The sequence below is a fragment of the Taudactylus pleione genome, unplaced genomic scaffold (genome assembly GCF_031769625.1).
Source record: "Taudactylus pleione unplaced genomic scaffold, aTauple2 ptg000109l, whole genome shotgun sequence".
Lineage (NCBI taxonomy): Eukaryota > Metazoa > Chordata > Amphibia > Anura > Myobatrachidae > Taudactylus > Taudactylus pleione.
The window spans coordinates 1,757,247-1,777,820 of record NW_028284511.1 but is presented as its reverse complement, the minus strand read 5'-3'; the positions used below and the strand labels follow the sequence as shown (position 1 = coordinate 1,777,820).

The window sequence follows — 20,574 nt, the reverse complement described above, 5'->3', positions numbered from 1 at the left end:
CACCGGACGCGGCGCATGCGCAGTGGGGAAACATTGAGTCGCTTGCGAGCGGCTCTGGGAAAGCTAAAAAAACCTTATATTATTCTATGCTCTTTTCTGTGGGGAGTCTACCATAACATAGTCTTTGCTGTATATAAAAAAAAGTATTGTCAGTCACGTTGCATACTGAGCTATACTTACTACCCAACAGCTTCCTTTATTCAGTTCTTCTGACTTACAAGCTCTTATAAGCATAGTACTCCCAGCTGCCTGGGTGTATTATGTAGAATGACTTACAAGCTGGACCACCAAATTTGCACATACTCAGGGGAGCCAAAACAACAAATTATCTACTCATGTGCCTTTGTACAGGGGAGACATATCCGTGACCCCCTTGCAATGCCTCCATCATGCCCTTTGATCTGTGCACTGCTGCTCAGTATTGGTGCGCACCATAGTAATATATAGTAATATATACATGGCCATGCCCTCTTCCAGCGGCCATGTCCCATCAGTACCTGGGCCCACCCTAAGTCTCGGCAGCCCTGAACGTACTGCATGTTGTTTTAATGTTCTTCTCTTAGTGGACAATGCAAAATAATTTTACACTTACAGTATAGTGCATAGTGTACTATATAAAAGCACATTATCTATAAAGGGAAAAAAAGAGTTATTTCAGAGATTTTTCATCTATTTCAAGTTATTATCTGGCATTTCCATGTAAAATAAATAAACATTTCATTTGCATAAACAGTTCATGTGAGTAGCAGTGAAATAATTTTAGTAAATAATTATATTTTAATATTATAACAAAGGAGCTTTCACATTGACATAAAGGAGATATAAATTGTGCTTTTAATATTTCAATATAACTTACAGGTTTACAATCATTTTGATTGTTAAATTGACAGATCTGTTGTTTTTCAACTATGATATATACATTCTTTATTACTTTACAAGTGTAGGTTGTACACTTATCAATTATCAAAATGCCACCAGCCTGTAAACAAGAAACAGAAAAAGGGATTAAGACTAATTTATACATTAGATAATTCTGATTACTATGGAATGTTACAGTGTATACCCTTAACTGGCAGTAGACATTTTTCTGTGTTGAAACAATATTAATTTATTGTGTTGATATGGTTCAGGGCCTGATTCAGCTTGGATCGCAGTTGCTAATACGCATGCAATCGGACGATTGTTTTGCACTGCGCATGCATCGCAGTGTGCGTGCCCGAACCAGCAGCTGCAATTATAACTGTGAACGCAGCGGCAGGGGCATCTTAAGAGAAGAGGGGGCCCATGTGCACTTCCTGAGCAGGGCCCCCTTCTCTATCCCCGGTGGCCGGCAGCCGACTGACGCGGCTAGACAGCCACCGGAACCTTAGTAGACTCCGGGCACAAGAGTGTGCCCGGAGTCTGCTGCGCATGCGGCGGCCATTTTACGGTGTTCTGAGCAGTGCTGACACCCGACCCGGGACCACGGACAGGTAAGTTTAAAATAATATGGGTGCAGTGTGTTCGGTGCGGGGGCCTCTTGGACCCCGCACACACTGCACCCATTATAGATACGCCACTGTGCAGCGGCTATGCAGACCCATTGCAGAGTGATTGACAGGAAGTTCCATTTGGAGGTGGTCAGATAAATGCAGGCATGCCAGTGCCATTTCAGGGGCGTGCATAAATTATCCTCTGTGAAGCCATACTCAGTGTGAGGTCTCATAGCATGCGTGGCTGTTAGAAATTTCTGAGTAAGGTCAGGGATTGTGCAAGTGTGCGAATAAGTCCAATGGTACTCGATTTTACAGATGGTTTGGCTATGCTGCTAAGTATTACGGATGTGCGTATGGTAAAGTGGGCGTCCTTATGTAGTGCTGGGTTTGCATTGCGATTGCAGTGGAGTGGCTTGCTATCTCAGTTGAACTGCATGTGTACGCAATATTGCGATCCATAGTGAATCAGGCCCTCAGACTGCAAAATGTCAGCTTCTCTTTGCAGGATGTAGAGTTAGACACAATTTACACCAAAAGTAGTTATAAATAATGATAAAAAATTTACAATTTGCATCGCATGCAGAGTCACTGGTATATTAAGCTACCTAAGGGTATATTTACTAAAGTGCAGGTTGTTAGAAGTGGAGTTGTTGCCCATAGCAACCAATCAGATTCTACTTATCATTTATGGAGCACCTTCTAGAACAGTGGTTCTCAAACCCGGTCCTCAGGACCCCACACAGGTCACGTTTTTTAGGTCACGTAGCAGGTGCACAAGTGTATTCATTACTCACTGACACATTTTAAAATATCCACAGGTGGAACTAATTATTTCAAATGTTATTCTGTGAGAAGACCTGGAAAACATGCACTGTTTGGGGTCCTGAGGACTGAGGGCCTGGTTCAGACCCGGTCGCTAAGCCGCGATTGCACGCTATGGCCGATAATCACCTGTCTGCGCATGCGTCGCAATGCACGTGCGCGAGCCAGTCACTACGATCGTGAATCGTGCGCTCGTAGCACAAACACTGAGTGCTACTTTGAGTGACAGTGCCATTTGTGGGTGGTAACAGGGGAAGGTTCTGGAACACGGGGAAGTGGATGAACATACGCAGGCATGTCTGAGCATTCAAACGGCGTTCTTTGGGCGTGCATAATTCGCATGGAAGCATCATTGTACACGTCACCTGGTTGTATTTCAGCCTGCAGTGAACGCAGTGCTTGCGGTGGGGTAGGGTCTACCTCAAGGGCTGCGAGCAGCTCCGATGGCTCTCGATGTTACTGAATAATCATACACTTCCTGGAGATGACGTGTGCTAAGAAAGAAAAGTGGACGTCATTACACCGGCGAGCGTTCACTCTGCCGTCTCTCTCTAACATAGAGGGCGTCCTTAAGCCTGGCCGTGCGAACACGGAATTTGCATACCCTGCCCCTGATGGCTGCGAAAGTGCACTGTGTTGCATCCAGGTCAGAATCAGGCCCTGAGTTTGATAACCTGTGTTCTAGAAGATAATAGCTAGAATCTGATTGGTTGCTAATAGCTGTGGACAAAAACTCCACATCTAAAAACCTGCAAGACAGTAAATATACCCCATAGAACCATAAGGGATTTCAGTTGCCACCAGGTATAATTTGCAACTATTTAAAAAAAGTAAAGTTTCCCAAAAAAACTCTTTGTGCATAAAACTGAAAGGAAATATCTCCAGCACATGAAGACCTCAGCTTTTTACAAAATAGTGCTATCCACTGAGAAATCCTCACAATTGCTTGGTACAGTGAAAAGTTTAATAGGTAATACTAAGAGGAGAAAATGACAATTTAAATCCTAAAGCATATAACATCATAATACCCCAAACTGGTCTCAAATCCAAACTAACCTGATTGACATTAAAAGATACCCAATAATGGAGTAAAATACAATGGCTTAGTTTTCCATATAAATTACATTGTATTACAATATCGGAAAGAGTGAAAAATGTCAGTTGAAACTAAATAAAACTTTTAAAAGTTTTCTTGGAATACACATATACCACAAATATTGAAAATTAAAAATAAAGCATTAAACTAAATAAAAAAATAGGATATTCAAATATAGGAGCAATTGTTTCACAGAGCATGTCCACTTCACCAGAAGACAGAGAAGTGAAATGTTTTAGATATTGTAATTAGAGGTTATTACATTATGATTGGTTGCTATGGGCAGAGCCGTAACTAGACTTTTTGGTGCCCTGTGCCAGAAAGAGCATTGGCGCCCCCCTCATTTTTCAAAGGGACATAATGCACCCAAAAAAGGGGAATGGCCTCATGGGGTAGGGCCAGGGAAGAGATAGGAGAGGCCAGGAAATGCTGGGGATAAAATAAGAGGAAGTTACAAGTGAGAATGATAATAAACAGAAATTTGACAGGCCCAAACAGCGCCCCCTGAACTGTGGTGCCCTGTCTGATGGCACTGGCCGCACTACCCTAGCTATGGCCCTGGCTATGGGAACATCACTTTTAAAACTCACTTCTAAAAACTCTCACTTTAGTAAATTTACCCCTAAGAGTATCCACAAGTGATATGTGGGAGTCTGACATTTCAAACACTGTAATCCTAGAGAAGCCTCCTTCCACCATTTCTGAACCCTCTGCAAATGTGAGGATGAGTAGTAGTAAAATTAATAACGATGATGGCTTAGACATAGAAAATGAGGATGCTACTTTGAAAGTGCAACAGGATAAGGGGGGTAAATATGTATCTGACACTAATAAGGATGTTGAAGAAGAATCTGTTGTTCAAAAACAAGTTGTTGTTTGTGTCAAAGTAAGTCAGTCACCAGTGGCAGCAGTTCTTGCCATTGACAAGCAAAAGTGCATTGTCATGCCTGGGTAAAATATCAAAAAATCCACCTTTTCTGTTTGGAATATTTTTTTTTAATAACTTATTTTTATTGAAGAACAAGCATCACAATCCAACATCACAATTAGTAAAGACATCACACAAGATATGTTGAAATGAGTACAAAATTCTAAATAAAACAGTGATATCGATAACAATTCAAAAAGCCATAAAAGGCATTACATATGACATGTAATGGAAATCCACAATAAAATCGTAGTAATATGCAAAACATACAATATAAAGCATAATGTGATGCCAAGTTTGAGTAATAAGAGACATTGCATATAACATGAAAGGAAAATTCACAGTGAAATTGTAATATGCAAAACATCTGAAACAAAGTGCATTGTGATACCAAGCTTCTTCCACAACCATTTTCTAATTTTCCAAACCAAGAAAAAGCAAAAAGGAGGGAGCCACGGCTTTTGCCACAGACTACTCCAAAGTGAAATTGCACAATTCACTATATTGTATACTAAAAGAGAACTATAAACGATCTCACCTCAAATATAATGGCCCCAGAGACCAAAACCAAAAGATTGTGAGTGTACAAAACAAGAACGGGGACAAATAACTTAACATGAAAAACCCTTCCTTATCAGCAAGCCCACCTCAGTATCCTAACATAAAAGATGACATTGGAGCTTCTGGGTAATTTAAACAGCTCTTAAAATGTGTAAAAATGAGAATATGGTAATGTTAGTTAGCCAGTATAAATTGCAGACTATTAAACTTTTATAAGTCCTCTAAATGGGCTATAGCTATAATCAAAGTATTGGGGGGGAAGGGCAGACAACTTAACAAGGGGAATACACAGGAACAAAGGCCTGATTCAGACGCAGCCTGTTGATGTTTTACAATCTGCGCATGCGTACAAGACGCAGTGCACGTGCGCGAACCTGTCACTGCGATCGGGAAGCGATTGCAGCCAGTACACAGATGCTCCACAAGCATGAGTGACAGGACGTACTGTTTGTGGGTGGTGACAGGGAGTGGTCGATGGTAACCGGGGTGTGGTGGTGTGAACACAGGCGTGTCTGTGTGTTGGAACGCCATTTCAGGGGCGTGCATAATTAAGACACATCGTCAGCATACATGTCACATGGCTGAATTAAACACAGCAGCACTCGCAGAGCTTGCGGTAGGGTATGGTCAACTAAAAGTAGTGCGTATGGGTCCGATGTCAGCCTATGTTACCAATTGTTTAATACACTTCCTGGAGATGACGTATGTTACTAAGGGAAAGTGGGCGTTTTGTGTCAGGCTGGTGGGCATCTAATTTCATACCGCAATCGAACGGCAAGACATATTGGGCATGCTAATGTCTTGCTAGCGATCGCGGGATTTGCATACTTTGACTGCGAACAGCTGCGTGCGAAAGCAGCCTAGCGAGCATGTCTGACTCAGGCCCAAAGTGTACAAAGAATCTAAAAGAAAAAATTCAAAAGGTGCACATGAACATTACCTCATCTAAATTTTAACTCGTAAAACATCTTAAAGTGAAGAAACCGTACTTTCGATAATACTACAAATAATAATAATCAGCCAATACAAATAGATGAACTTTCAAGAGAAAATATACACTTTGAGTGTAGGCATATAACACTATAATTGGAGAATAGTATTTAATAATCTTCTTGAACTAGGTGGCATATATACTGAGAGATAACTCAATATTCAAACAACAGAGTATAGGTAGTCAAAATAGTAAGCGTATGTCTTAAACCAGCCAGACAATAGAGTATAAGCTAAGGATAATGTATTCACATAACAGTATCTGAGGGTCCCTGGTCTAAGGATGGAGCATATACAGTGTTGGTACCTTCAGGGGCAAAAATGGTATCGGAGGACAGTATCAAAGAGCTAATATTGGTCAATAAATGAGTTACTCTAACCCCAGAATTATCTACAGCTTTCAGGCCACTGAAGCTTATGTATGTTAGATTGAGGAGCATTTCTACCAACCACTGCATCAAGTGCACTAGTTAAATTCACTCCCAATATCTGAGGCCATACTGGCTCTACATGGGTCTCTACGGAGTGAAAAGAGCTCTGGTTTCTTTGGTAGTGAAGATTATCAACCTCACCGAATTTAGGAAAAAGGAACTGGGACTGCTGAATAGAAATGTGTTGAGGAGAAATGACCCGATCTCCCAGTCCACGAGGGTCAACATCAGCAACTGTAATTGCACAATTTGCCAGTGACTCTTCTTTAGGAAAAGTATAATCTAGTTTCAGTATGATTTTCTCTATCCATCTGTCAATATGGGGCAGCAGGATCTGGGCAATTGCTTCCGCCAACTCAGTAGTGAAAGAGGAGTACACAGAAAACACTGTTGCAGACGAAAATACATGGTTGCCAATAATACACAAATAATATCATATTTAAAGATTTCACAATAACAATCCTAGAAATGGCATTAGGATATAGGACTAATATGTACTACAAGTGAAACATGTTGCACATCAATGATAATTGTGTAGGAAGAGAGATAATTAGTCAAACCACTTGTTAAAATACATATAGCAAATATACAAAATTACCTGGTGTGGCTATAAGTATAGAAAAGCTGGATATTAAGATATCAGCTGTAATGAGCTGAAATAATACAAGCAAAAAGATAACTTATCCACTGTTCAATACCTATGCACTATAAAAGCTACCCCTATTTTAACAAACCTAGTATTAGAAGTATATGAGGTGCAATATAAAAATCCAGGTAGAGAGGATACTGATAAGGGAGTAGTGGTGGATGAGAAGACTGTAATAGAAAGGGCAGTTGTCCCAGAGAGGCCAATTGCTGCAGACACCAAGCCGTTAGGAGTAAGTTCAGGACCATTGGGGGGGGGGGGGTAAGGAGGGGATAAGGAATCGAAGTAGGATGAACAAAAAACAAGGTGCGGAAGGGAGGTATTGGGAAGGCAAGGATAATACACACGGAAGGCAAGGGACCAAGGAAGGAAAGAAAGAAGAATATAAGGAGGTGTTAGTAGAAAGTAGGCACAACAAGGCAGGTGTCACTGGAACCTCTTAGGCGCAGGGGGATTCATCACACAGCAGGTGCCCAATGCTCAAATGGTGGGCAGTAGATAGTGGATCCGAAGGAGCGTCAGCGAGGGAAGATCATCGGGTAACAGCCACTGGTACGTCTCAGACGATGAAGGAGTCAGTCTGTTCCAGGAATCGCACGCAGAGGGTAAGTAAGTCAAGTCAGGAGGAGAGTCAGCAGTGCTTGATGCTCCCAGTCCATAGGCACCCGGCGATCACCACTGCTGAAGTGAGAGGGAGCGAGGCGCCCGCTGGGGGCTTCAGGTAAGTAACCCCGTGGAAAGCGGAAGCAGGTCTGTGGGGCAGAGTATCCCGTCCGGAAATGAAGTAGATAATAGCCGGCAGCAGGGAACTCAACATGGACACCGGTCCGGGCAAGGAGGAAACACTGGGAGGCAGATGTATAGTAAAGGGGAAAGGCAAAACAGTAATCCCCAGCACCTGGGTCACGGCCAGGCAATCCAACAATGTTTGACAGTCAGGAGCAGCAGGAGACAAAGCAGGTAGGTAAGATGGCAAATAGACTCCAGACTCAGCTCACCATCGGGAAAACAGCCAACGCAATGCCGGGATTCAGAAAGCTGGGGCTGCCATTACTCCAAGAGTAGCCACTAGAAAATCTGGTGACTGAAGAGTTACAGGTAGCTAGTCAAAGATCTTCGGCAGCATGCCGAGTTTTGCGCCAAAACTTGGTGGTCATGCAAGCCACCACAGCAAGTGGCCGGACTCTGGTGGATAAATGATGTCCCAAGGCAATATTGTATCCAGGACAATCCCCACCACATTAGCAGCACAATACAGTGTAGATTGGCCCCAAAAGAGCCAGAGAAGTGGAGGATTAAAGTAGATTTCAGTTACTGCACTCGGGAGATCTGCTAAAACGCGGCCATGCTAGATGCCCCGCCCACCAACTCCTGACAACAATTTACAGTATTTATCAAAATCTGGAAAATCATCTAAAATAATAACAATCAGTCCAGTATCAGCTAGAAACAGCATGGATAGATCGCAGCACATGAGGTCTCCACCACCAACACCTTCATCATCAACCTCTTCATTAATGAATATAGGTAGTCCTGCATCCAATTTGCAAAGGTAAACTGGCTCCTCCTCTATTCAGGATAAGAAGAATCTTTGGGTCGCTATTTGCGGACGCTCGTTCTGAAAAAGGGGCCGGATATTTAAATTGAGAGCTCGCTCTTTGCAGTCTGTGGACGCCTCAATGTCTGAGCGAGCGTCCGAAAGATGCGCTCGCTATTTTGTAAAGACGCCCCTTTGCCGTTCGCATCATATGTCATCTCCGCTATTTATTAGATTAATCGAGTACATCGAAAGGCGTCTGAACTGCTCGCAGTGCTTGTGGTAGGTTTTACTTCCCGCAATCACTGCGAGCAGTTCAGGCTAAAAGACAACCAAGTGACGTGGTCGATGACGCTGCTTTGTTAATTATGCACAACCATTAAACGCCCGTTTTGACCGTTTGGCACGCCTGCGTTCGGATCTCCACTCCCCGTTTTCAAGCACCTTCCCCTGTTACCACCCACAAACGCCTCATTCTGTCACTCAAATTAGCAGGCCCTCGCTGTTTTACGAGCGCACGATTTCCGACTGCAATGACGCATGCGCATTATGACCCATACGCATGCGCAGTTGTGCGAACATCGCTCGGAGCGAACGAGCGGCCGCTTACGAGCGGCTCTGAATCAGGCCCTTTGTGCACTAGGGCTGCTGCTGCTGGGGGTGAATCTTCATCACAGAAGGCGACCAAGAAGACTAGTACTTTCAAACAACAATTGACTGCGAAACAATCATTTGCAAGAGAAACCAAGTATTAGAGCTGTTATCCGGTTGCACAGTGGATCACTGACGCCATGATGGCTATGTGTGCATCAGATCTGTGCCCAATATCCAGCATCAATGCATCAGGTTTCAAGCAATTGGTTGAGGTCATGTGTCCACGCTACCAAATACCATCTCAATTTTATTTTTACCAGAACAGCAATCCCTTACCTGGATGTTAAACAAAAAGTTATTCTTTGCCTGGAAATTGCCATTGTTCTGACTATCCACTTAACAACAGATATGTGGACAAGCGGTCGAACTACACAAACTGGCCAAACTACAGATTACATGACTGTGACAGTGTATTGAGGGGATGTATCACCTTCAGCAACAGTATCTAACACATAATGGTAGCTCATTCACAGGCAGGCTACTCCCTGTATCACTGATTTCCTTAGGAAGCATACTGGTGTTAATCTCTTATAAAAGTTCAGGGTTGTGATAACAAAATGGCTTACCCGGCTAAGACCATCCTCAGGATTTGTTTTTGTGTTAACATAAGTAACAATGGCCCTGATTCAGAGCCGGACGCTCTTTCAGAGCGCTCGCTCTGAATCAAGGCGGCGTTTTTTTTTTTTGAGCCGGCCTTCTGGCCGCTTACTAAGCTGTGGGTGACCACCCACAGCTTTAGTGAGCAGCCAGGTGATGGTCGCGATGGTCCCGACCATCGCGGCTTGCGACGAGACCCTTGTGGTAGGGTCTCGTCTGCCGCAAGCCCCAGTGAGCTTCCGGCTCTAATAGAGCCGGAAGCTCACCACTGACATCACTCGTGATGTCAGTGGGGCCGCCCACAAACGGCAGGCATTCCTTCAGGAACGCCTCCGTTTGTGTAGCCACCCCCCCCGCTGTCGATCAACATCGACAGCTGCCCCTTTTGTAGTGAGTCCCGGAGCGAGAGAATTTCTCTCTCGCTCCGGGGCTCGTGCATGCACACACCGGAGCCGGCTCTGGTGTGCGCATGCGCAGTGGGGGACCATCGACCCACTTGCGAGCGCTGTGCGCTCGCGAGCGGGTCTGAATCAGGCCCAATGTACGAGCTTTACAACTGGGTGAGTTTTAACACGTACCATGTTTTGAACACACAATAAACTTGGTGGTTCAAAATTTCTTTAAAAAATGACAAGTGCGTACAGGAATTGCTGTCTGTGGCCAGAATACATTTCTGGGCATTTTTAGCATTCTGCAACCACATTTAGAAGATTGCATCAGCTGCACGAACTGTTTAATTTGCCATGCCACCAACTAAAGCAAGAAATAGAAACCAGGTAGAATATCATCCTTTATATGCTTCAGTGACTGGAGGAACAGCAACAAGCCATCCAAATGTACATATCAAGCCATGAGATAGGGAGAGGGGTGGCATGTTACCTTAGTCCAGCACAGTGGTGAATAATCTCAGTTTTATGCAAGCTACTGAAACCATTTGAAACTATAACTAATAAAGCAAGATCCAACACTGCCAGCCGGAGTCAGATGACTCTCTTAATTCAACTACTGGAAAAGCAGCTATAGAAGCTGAAGGAGGAGATTAAACAAAGCAATTCCACTAAGTATGCTGGACTTGTAGATCAAGTTCTTTTTTTTGCTTCCCCAGGACCAGAGGGTTTGCAACATCTTGGAATTAGATCAGTACATTTTGGCAACCATGCTTGATCCTACTGTAGGTTCAAGTCATATGTAACTGACACAGGGCCTGAATCATTACGGATCGCAATTTTGCATACGCACGCAGTTCAACTATGATACTATGCTAATCCATTGTGATCGCAATGCAAACTCAGCACTACATAAGGACGCCCACTTTACATTGCACACATCCATAATACTTAGCAGAATAGCGGAACCATCAGTACAAACGAGTACCATCGCAGCCTCACGCACACTTGCACAAGCTCTGACCTTACTCAGAAATTGGTAACAACCACACACGCTATGAGACCTCAGACTGCGTGTGGCATTGCAGTGGATAATTTATGCATGCCCCTGAAATGGCGTGCAAACACACAGGCACGCCTGTGTTCAGCACACCACCCACAAACGGCACTTCCTGTCAAACACTCTGTGATGGATCTGTGCATCCTCTGCAATCACCGTCCCGATCGCAATAGCTAGTTCGCGCACTGCGATGCATATCGGCCGATTGTGTGCGTATTCGCAGTTGCGTACAGTAATGAATCAGGCCTACAGATCTTAAAAGATGCAAAAAGCTCCTGAAAAGTAAGTTGTCAGCTCAAACGGCACATGACATGACAACGTCTCCTGCTTCAGTTTCTCCTGCACATGCTGCTGCCATTGTAATTATTTTATCCCAGTATTGTATGTCATAAATTTTCAATAATGTTAGTTTGAACCTGAGACCAGTTTTAGACATGATGTTATTTAGCTCCCAAATTGGTGAGCAATACTGTTCACAGTAAGGGTTTTAATTTTCTCCTCTTAGTATGACCCACCAAGCAATGGTGGGTATTTATCAATGGATAGCACTAGTTTCTTAAATAAAGTATTGGTGCATTGGAGACATTTCCCTTTCATATTAAGATATCTACAAAGCTGCATAGTGTATAAATATTGCATAAAAGAGAATAATTCAAATTGTATGCTATGCGAAAATCATTACATATATTTAAGCGTATCATGCAGCTAAAAATGATAGTCATTATTATTATCATCATTAAAGTGATTTAAATGAATGTCATGTATATTTTTATATACAAAATAAATGAAAAAAAATGGTCAACCCAAAAAGTAGTGCCAACATTAGTAATGATAAGCATAGACAGGTATCAGCAATATTGGGAGTACAAAAAAAAAAATCTGTAATTCACCCAAAATTCTGAAATAAGAACTAGGATTTGCCAGTCAGGGAAACTCGCAGTGTTGGGTCATCTGTGAATAAGGAAAAAGTCATAGGAAAAACAAGCCATGAGGAAAGCACAAGGGCTCTAGCTGCACCCATGCTTGGTGGTCTAGTTGTTACTATTGCAGGGGTCTCTGCACTGCAGGTATAGTGCTGGTATCAGAATTTTCAGGACTGCATGCTTTCCTTCCCTCCAATGTTACCATTTCTATCCTAGGCTAGTAGTGTCTAGGTTAGTAAGGGGGATGGGGAGATGTTTATTTTAATACATTTTTTATTTGCTTTTTTTTTTTACAATACATTTTCAAAGTCTCTGCTGATGATCACCAACATCATGATATGGATTTTACACCAGTGGTGAAACAGTCACAACAATTACACCTCCTGACCGGTGCCTCTGTGCCTGCTTCCACCCCTGCATAAAACATAAGGCGCACAAAACATGTACTTACGTCCAACTCTACATCATGTATGCAACAGATACTAAATAAAAAGATGTCACTGTACCTTCAGGGTCCCAATAACACCATTTGGAGTTATATATACACACTCTGTTTGTTGGCAAAATCCACAGCATTGGTCAACGTTAGGTGGCACATATTCCTGGCCCTGGAAATGTAATAAGTTGATTGTTAGTCAGGCTATATACAATGGATTTTTTTTTCAATAGGTTACATGATCATGATGTAGGATTAGAAGGCTGATAAGACTGCCTCTTTTCTCCTCATTGTACATATTGCTAATTAATAACATGGTTCACAGTGTTACAAATGCAGCTCACATTGCTGATGAGTGTGGGAATAGTTTTGTACATTGTTGCATCTATGCAGTGTCACACATGTCACACACTTTTAGGTCATTAAAATGTAGAGCACTTGTGACAAAATGTTGCAAAATGCATGTTGAGGCTTCACTCCTAGGAAAGTTGACTTTAAATTAAAGATGACATCTGAACAGTACAGCATTTTATAATGATTTTATTACTTTATGTGATGGGGAATTCAATTACCTGCTGTAAATTACCACTTGTGAGAATTTACAATCTAGACTGTATATTGCATGGATCTCTCTTCACGGACGCAAACAGCGATTTGTGCATACGGTGCATGCACAGAAGCGGCTTTATGCAATTTTGTGTGTGTACTTCCTATTCTGAGTCTGACACAACTTGGTCGGCTCTGTCTTTCTGTGAAATAGGGCATTTCATGGCGAGAACCGGGTGGGTGGAAAAGCGATCGCACATAACCACCCTGACTTGTGGGAGTGTCATGGGAGTGACTTTGGCGTGTATCAAAATCTCCATGTGTACAGAGAAGGGAAGCCTATTTCAGACAGATCTCTAGCACCTAGCATGGAGAAGGTGCAAGTGCAGATTCTACAGATAATAATGATGATGGTTGCGGCTGCTGGTGTAAAATAAATCAAATCCGTAGCGCCGAGCATCCATTTCCGTGGCTGTGACACAGTAACGTAGTATTTAGCATTCAGATACACCCGCAGTTACACACAGAATATAGACATGATGCATTTCATTTTAATCAGCAGAAGCTACTTGTGTGTCCTATTAGCATCACTTTGCAAATAAGTTTCATTTGAAGGTAAAAAGTCACACAAAAAAATGCTCAGCGCTACAGAGTCACGCCACGACATAGCGCGACTAGAAAGCCTTTTTAACGTGCAAGGAAGTAAGATCTATGTGGACTCATCTGTAGTAAAACAGGTTTCCATGGCTCCCTGCAACTGGATACACTTTGCATGCACCACTCAGAAATAGCACCCTAGTGTGAAAATATAGATTCTGAGCGAACATGACTATATAGTATAGAGTAGAGTATAGATTGAGATAGTAGCAAGGTTGTACTACTGTAGTTTGAGCAGTGCAGGAGGGACTAGGGAAGACTGTTGTAAAGTGGCATGTTCTCAGAGGGTGTTTAAAGATTTAAAGGCTAGTGAAAAGTTCAGTCAGGTATGGTAGACAATTACATAGTTGGGTAGCAGCACAACATAAATATTGTGGGTGGGAGAGAGGTGGTTATCAGAGAGGAAGAAAGGTGCAATTGGAGGTAGAGGAAGAGTATTTGGAGATCTGATAATTATAAAGGCATGGTTTTTTTGAGAGTAGTACAGTTGATGTCATAAAATAATGAGAGCACATTTTAACTTTGGTTCAAAATAGGGAATACTGTAGCAATATCTTGTAGAAGGAGTTATTGATGTTAGCAGTAAAGCAGAGCACAGATTACAAAATGCAATGAAGTGGGCTTGGTAGAATGAGGAAACTAGCATTATTGTTAGTAAGGACAGAAGCGCCGAGACATCACATGGGCCCCAGTCCTCAAGTCGGGATCTTGCCAATAGTAAAGGCATATCTATGCTTAACATGTACTGCCCTGATCCATGCTGCACTGCGTGCACAGCTAACTGAGTCTAGCTGAGCCCCTCAGACAAGCCTGAAGCCAGGTAATCTGTAACCAACTCTCAGCACCCCTGGGTAAGGGAGATTTAAAAAGGTACAGTAGTGTCAGGAGGAGAGCTAAGTTCTTTGTTGAACATACTACACTAAATGTTCTATACTGGTATTCTATACTACTAGTATAGTATACTTTACGAGAATTGAGTTTTAGAGATCATTTGGACCTCTATGTGGAAAAAGTAGAGGGAGGATGTATTGAACAGAGCAGGGCTGGCCAACCCACGGCCCTGCTTTGTTGTGGTACGGCTTGTAACAATGGCCCCCGCAGACCCTGCAGAAGCTTGGGGGCACGGGGGCTGTTGCTATGCCACTGCAACTGTGAACACTGGCCTCTGAAGTGATCAGAGGCTAAAAAAGCCTTTTGATCACTTCAGAGGTCAGTGTTTCTGGTGATGCAGTGCGTGGGTGATGTCACGACATCACCCATAATGTGAGGAGCCTGCTCGATCCAGTAAGATCCAGCAGTAAGCGGCAGAGGGAATGACAGTATGACGACAGGTAAGTACTGGGGGCACTGCATAAGGGGAACTACTTTAGGTGGAACAACTACAGGGGGCACAACTACAGGGGGAACTGCATAAAATTACAGGTGGAACTGTATAATCAGCACAATTACAGGGGGCACTGCATAATGGGCACTACTACAGGGGGCACTGCATAATGGGCACAACTACAGGGGGCACTGCATAATGGGCACAACTACAGGGGCGCTGCATAGTCAGCACTACAACAGGGGCACTGCATAATCAGCGCTACAACAGGGGGCACTGCATAATTGGCAGTACTACAAGGGGCACTGCATAAAGGGCTCAACTACAGGGGCACTGCATAAGGGGCACAACTACAGGGAGCACTGCATAAGGAACACAACTACAAGAGGCACTGCATAAGGTCCACAACTACAGGAGGAACTGCAAATGGGGTACAACTACAGGGGTCGCTGTATAAGGGGCACAACAACAGGGGGCTGTCACATTTGGGCTATGGTGGTCCCCTGTAGAGGTATTAGAAAATGTGGACCCAGGTTGAGAAAGGAATATGAGGCGAGGAGCCTGGATATATACCTTCCTCATCCACAAGTGCCAGATGTTGGCTAGACCTGACCAAATTGCGTAGTCTAATTTACTGGGAGGTGTTCACCAGTGACCCCCTCCAAGCGGAATTTGGGCTTAAGCTGCACCCAGCAAGCAGGTCACGGCCCTTTGTTCAGGTATCCGGCACAAGTGGGATATGGATGAACATTATTACAGGGAAAGCACAGGAGAATGATACTGGAAGTTTTGCACTTGGGTGGTGTACTGGGTACACACCCTGTTAATCCAGACGCAGGGCTGACACAGGAGAACGGCACTAAGAGATTGTACTTGGATGGTATATTAAGTACCCACACTGTGGCTTCGGACGCAGAATTGGCACAGGAGAATGGCACTAGGAGTTTGTACTTGGATGGCATACTGAAAACAAACCCTGCGAATCCAGAATAAGAACTGGCATAGGATGATGACACTTTGGAGATAGTACTCGGATAATGTACTAAGGGGCTGATTCAGACCCGCTCGCAAGCGGGTCGATGTTTACCCCCTGCGCATGCGCCGCCTCCGGCGCATGCGCATTCCATTTTCACTACCATACAGTTAATCTTTTACTGCTGTATTCAGTAAATGCAGACTCCCTTTTCCCGCTAATTCTGGTGTCATGTGTCATTAAGAAGTATAGTTAATTTAATCATGTTGAACTGTAGTGAGTTCACAGGTTGTAATTAACCAATAGGGAGTTTATGATCCAACAGTACATGTCATTTGCATAAACATCTCTGTAGCAGTGAAATAATTTTTAGGATAGAATTTGATTCATGATAATTTATGAGCTTCCACATTGGCATAAATGGGTTATTATACATTGTACTTTTAATATTCCCATATAACTTACAAGTTCACAATCGTTTATGCTCTTATATCGGCAGGTCTCTTGTTTTTGAATGATGATGAATTCATTCAATATTACTTTACACGTGTAGTTTGTACACTTATCATCACTTTTATAGGTTTCATTTTCCTTCAAGTAAGAACAGGAAAAGAGAATAACATTAATTTATATCATTACATACAATTAAATAATTATGACCAGTACAGTATGTTAGTGTACAAGTCTACTACACTCAGCAGAGGCAGACATTTTCTGTGTTGACCAATAAGCACGAAGGCAGCTTTTCAGTTCTCTAGGAACATCTAGTGACACCATTGTGGCACTGAATATGGTCTCAGACTGGAAAATGGCTGCCTCTCTGGACCTGATGTAGAACTGGACAAAAAGAACAGATGTAATTGTGTCTTAAAAGAAAATATGCAATTTTCTTAGCATGCGGACAGAGGGCATGATTCAGCAAGGAATGCAGCTGCTTATACACACGCAATTGGCCAATTGTTGCGTTCTGCGCATGCAGTATGGGACTGCGATCGCAGAGGATACGCAGACCCTTGGCAGAGTGATTGACAGGAAGTGCCGTTTGTGGGTGGTGATGGGGGAGTGGTCGGCCGAATGCAGAGGTGCCAATGCGTTTCAACGGCGTTGCAGCGGCGTGTATATATTAGCCACTGCGATACCATACGCAGCCTGAAGCCTCATAGCGTGCGCTGAAGTAAGCAATTCCTGAGTAAGGTCTGACCTGCCTTAACTGTGTGTGAGGCTTCGATGGTACTTCATTGTACCAATGTTTTCGCAGTCTTACTAAACATTCCGGATGTGTGTATAGATGAAGTGGGCGGCGGCATTGCGATCGCTATGGATTAGCATACTATCGCAGTTGAACTGCATGCGTACGCTATATTGCGATCCATAGTGAATCAGACCCAGAGTCAGGTACCTCTAGACACATGCAAGGCTGTATACTGTAGTATGTAAATAGTATATAGACGAGTGTAGGATAGGTTAAAAGCTTATGATATGCTAAAATCATTTGATACACTTTAAGCGTATCATGTGGTTCACATGTGTTATAATGATGACTCATCTCTGATTTTCTTTTAAATGCAAAAAATGTTTAAACAAGTGTGCCCCCCCCCACTTCAAATTAGTGCCAGGATTAGTGCTGCTAACCATACGCCAACCAGGAAAACCTGCAGCATTGGGTCTCCCTGCAATAATAACAACCAGCCATAGGCCATTCCGCAAGGGGCTCAATTACCTAGGGGTAATGAAGTTCCAAAAAGAAAAAGGCCTGTACTTAAAGCACTAGTGCCCTTGCTCCACCCCTGCTTTGTGGTATAGTTGTCACTATTGCAAAGGGCTTTATGCCACTGATTATATGTATGTGTGTGTGTGTGTGTGTATGTGTGTACAGTATGTTATGCATTTATGCATACATACATATACTGTATTCATTCAAACATAAAAGATCTAAAAAATGAAGCAATCCAATTGTATATAATTATAATACAAATTAAACTCAAGACCGGTGGCTGCACAGGTTCCAGTAATGTTAGCTAATCCAGTTCCTTATTCTTCTGCTGAGCTTGGCCTGCAGGTCTGCTCCCTCCTTACTCTCTCCAGGCACACTGGATCTCCAGCGGCTGCATGGTTTGCCTTCCAGGACTCTCAGTCCATCTCCTTCATCCAAACAGCATTATCCCCTCTCCTTTGTCCCATGTTCTCTCCCCTTCCTCCTTTACCTCATGTACAATTCCTTCTTTATCTTTCTGTTTACTTTCAGCTCTCCCTCATTTTCATCCTTATTGTCCCCCTCCCCAGCTTACCCTCTCTGTTCTGGCTGTAACCTCTGTCCTTCCTCTTTCCAGCTAACCCTCTCTATTCTGGCTGTACTGTAACCTCCCTGCTGCTGTCCCACTCTCTCTCCAGCTAACTTTCTTTCTTCACCTGTAAGCCTACTCTCTTTGATGTGAGCTTTGTGAGGTGAGAGCATGGTGCAGGGGAGGCGAACCTGTGGGCATAACAGGGTGGCCGCTGCCATTGCCACTGCATCTGTGGTAGCTACACCCTTGTGTCCATTCCTGCTTCCACCCCTGTATAGAGCATATTGTGCACAACACATGTACTGTACTTAAATTAGATTATGCTATGCCGCTCCTGCCCTTCCTTGTTCTGTCAATTTAAGTGAAAAGTGGCACAATGGAGAGAGAGGACTAAGGGCCTGATTCAGCAAGGATCGCAACTGTGATTACGCATGCAATCAGCTCTTTGTTGCATTCTGCGCATGTGTATGCAATGCAGTGTGTGAACACTCCACTGCGATCAGGACTGTGGTCACAGTGGCTACGCGGACCCGTTGCAGAGTGATTGGCAGGAAGTATCATTTGGGTGTGGTGACAGGAGGTGGTGTTCGAAACGCAGACGTGCCAGTACGTTTGAACGCCGTTGAAGGGGCATGCATAAATTAGCCACTGCGATGCCATCCGCAGCTTGTGTACTCACTGTGTGCGAGGAGGTTAGCAATTCCTGAGTAAGGTCAGAGCTTGTGGAAGTGTGCATGAGGCTGCGACTGTACTCGATGTTATCGATGGTTTCACAGTCTTGCTAAGTATTATGGATGTGTGTAAGGTAAGGTGGGCGTCCTTATGTTGTGCTGAGATGGCATAGCGATCGCAGAGGATTAGAGGTAAATTTACTAAGATGGGAGTTCTATTAAGAAGTGATGTTGCTCATAGCAACCAATCAGATTCCAGGTATTATCTTCCAGAAGGTGCTAGATAAATGTTAAGTAGAATCTGATTGGTTGTTATGGGCTACATCATTTCTTAATAGAACTCCCATCTTAGTAAATTTACCCCTTAGCATATCTTTGCAGTGAGACTGCATGCTTACTCGTTGAGATCCGTACTGATTCAGACTTCAAGTCTACATACATACAGACATACATGTATGCACTGTGCATGAGTAGTAAATATAAGCTTGTTTTGCATTTTTGCTGGAGTTTTGTCCAATTCTACATTTGCCCCTCTGCGTATATGCAACAGATACTAACTAAAATGGCAAAGGAAAGATGTCAGTGTACCTTCAGTTCCACAATAACACCATTAGGAGTTCTAAATCCACAATGTGTATGGTTGCAATATCCACAGCATTGGTCAGCACTAGGTGGCACATATGTATGGCCCTGTAGAAAAACAAAATATAATAATGTTCTCAGGCATCGGAGAAAGATACAAATCAAAACATTTTTTAATAACCTATATTATGATGATATAGAAGCTGAAGGCTGATAAGAAAGTCTCTTTTCATCCTACTGTACATTTTGCTAATTAATAAAATGGCTCACAGGGTTCAAAACACAGCACAGTTCACTGATGCATGTAGGAGAAGTTTCATGCATGTGTGTATCAGTAAAAAGCTATGATGGTAGACTGCCGTGTCTCCTAACTAATTCTGTTTTTGAACAGCAGTGGGACGTAACAGCAACATTTACATACAAACCTAAAACTAACACCATAAATGGGAGAAGGAAACAACAACAGTCAAATTTACTATATACAATAAGTTTAAACTACACATTGAGAAAATGCTACCATTTCATCGTGCTCATCCATCGCATTAAATCAATAGTTACAATATTAATACATATATTGAACATTGTTTTATTTTATAAAGTAAATACAAACTTTCAACAATTTTCTTTTAACACAGTAACATGTTTTGAGTAATGGCCTCAGTGAGTGAGGGCATTGGAATAAATTTATGCAACCATGGGGTCAGCGGCCCGAAAACTTATGTGAATCACTTTTACAGTCAGGTGCATAAATATTGGGACATTTACAGAATTTTAATATTTTGGCCTCTATTCACCACCACAATGGCTTTGAAATGAAACAAACAAGATGTGCTTTAACTGCAGACTTTCAGATTTAATTTGAGGGTAATTACATCCAAATCAGGTGAACGGTGTAGGAATTACAACGGTTTCCGTGATCGCATCCGATGGTACCCGATGGTTACATACACTTCCTGGAAATGACGTGTGCAAGTGGGCATCTTAAGACAGTTGG

At 43.0% G+C, this 20,574-nt stretch overlaps 1 protein-coding gene across 1 annotated transcript in view; it reads right to left on the bottom strand.

The window, feature by feature from the left end:
- The window catches only part of LOC148525214 (hemocytin-like), a 200,258-nt gene that overhangs the window by 15,114 nt on the left and 164,570 nt on the right, over positions 1–20,574 (bottom strand). The window contains exon 23 of the mRNA XM_088471025.1: positions 16,508–16,633. Within this exon, the coding sequence (XP_088327151.1) occupies positions 16,508–16,633 (126 nt within the window). The remainder of the gene's footprint in view (positions 1–16,507; positions 16,634–20,574) is intronic.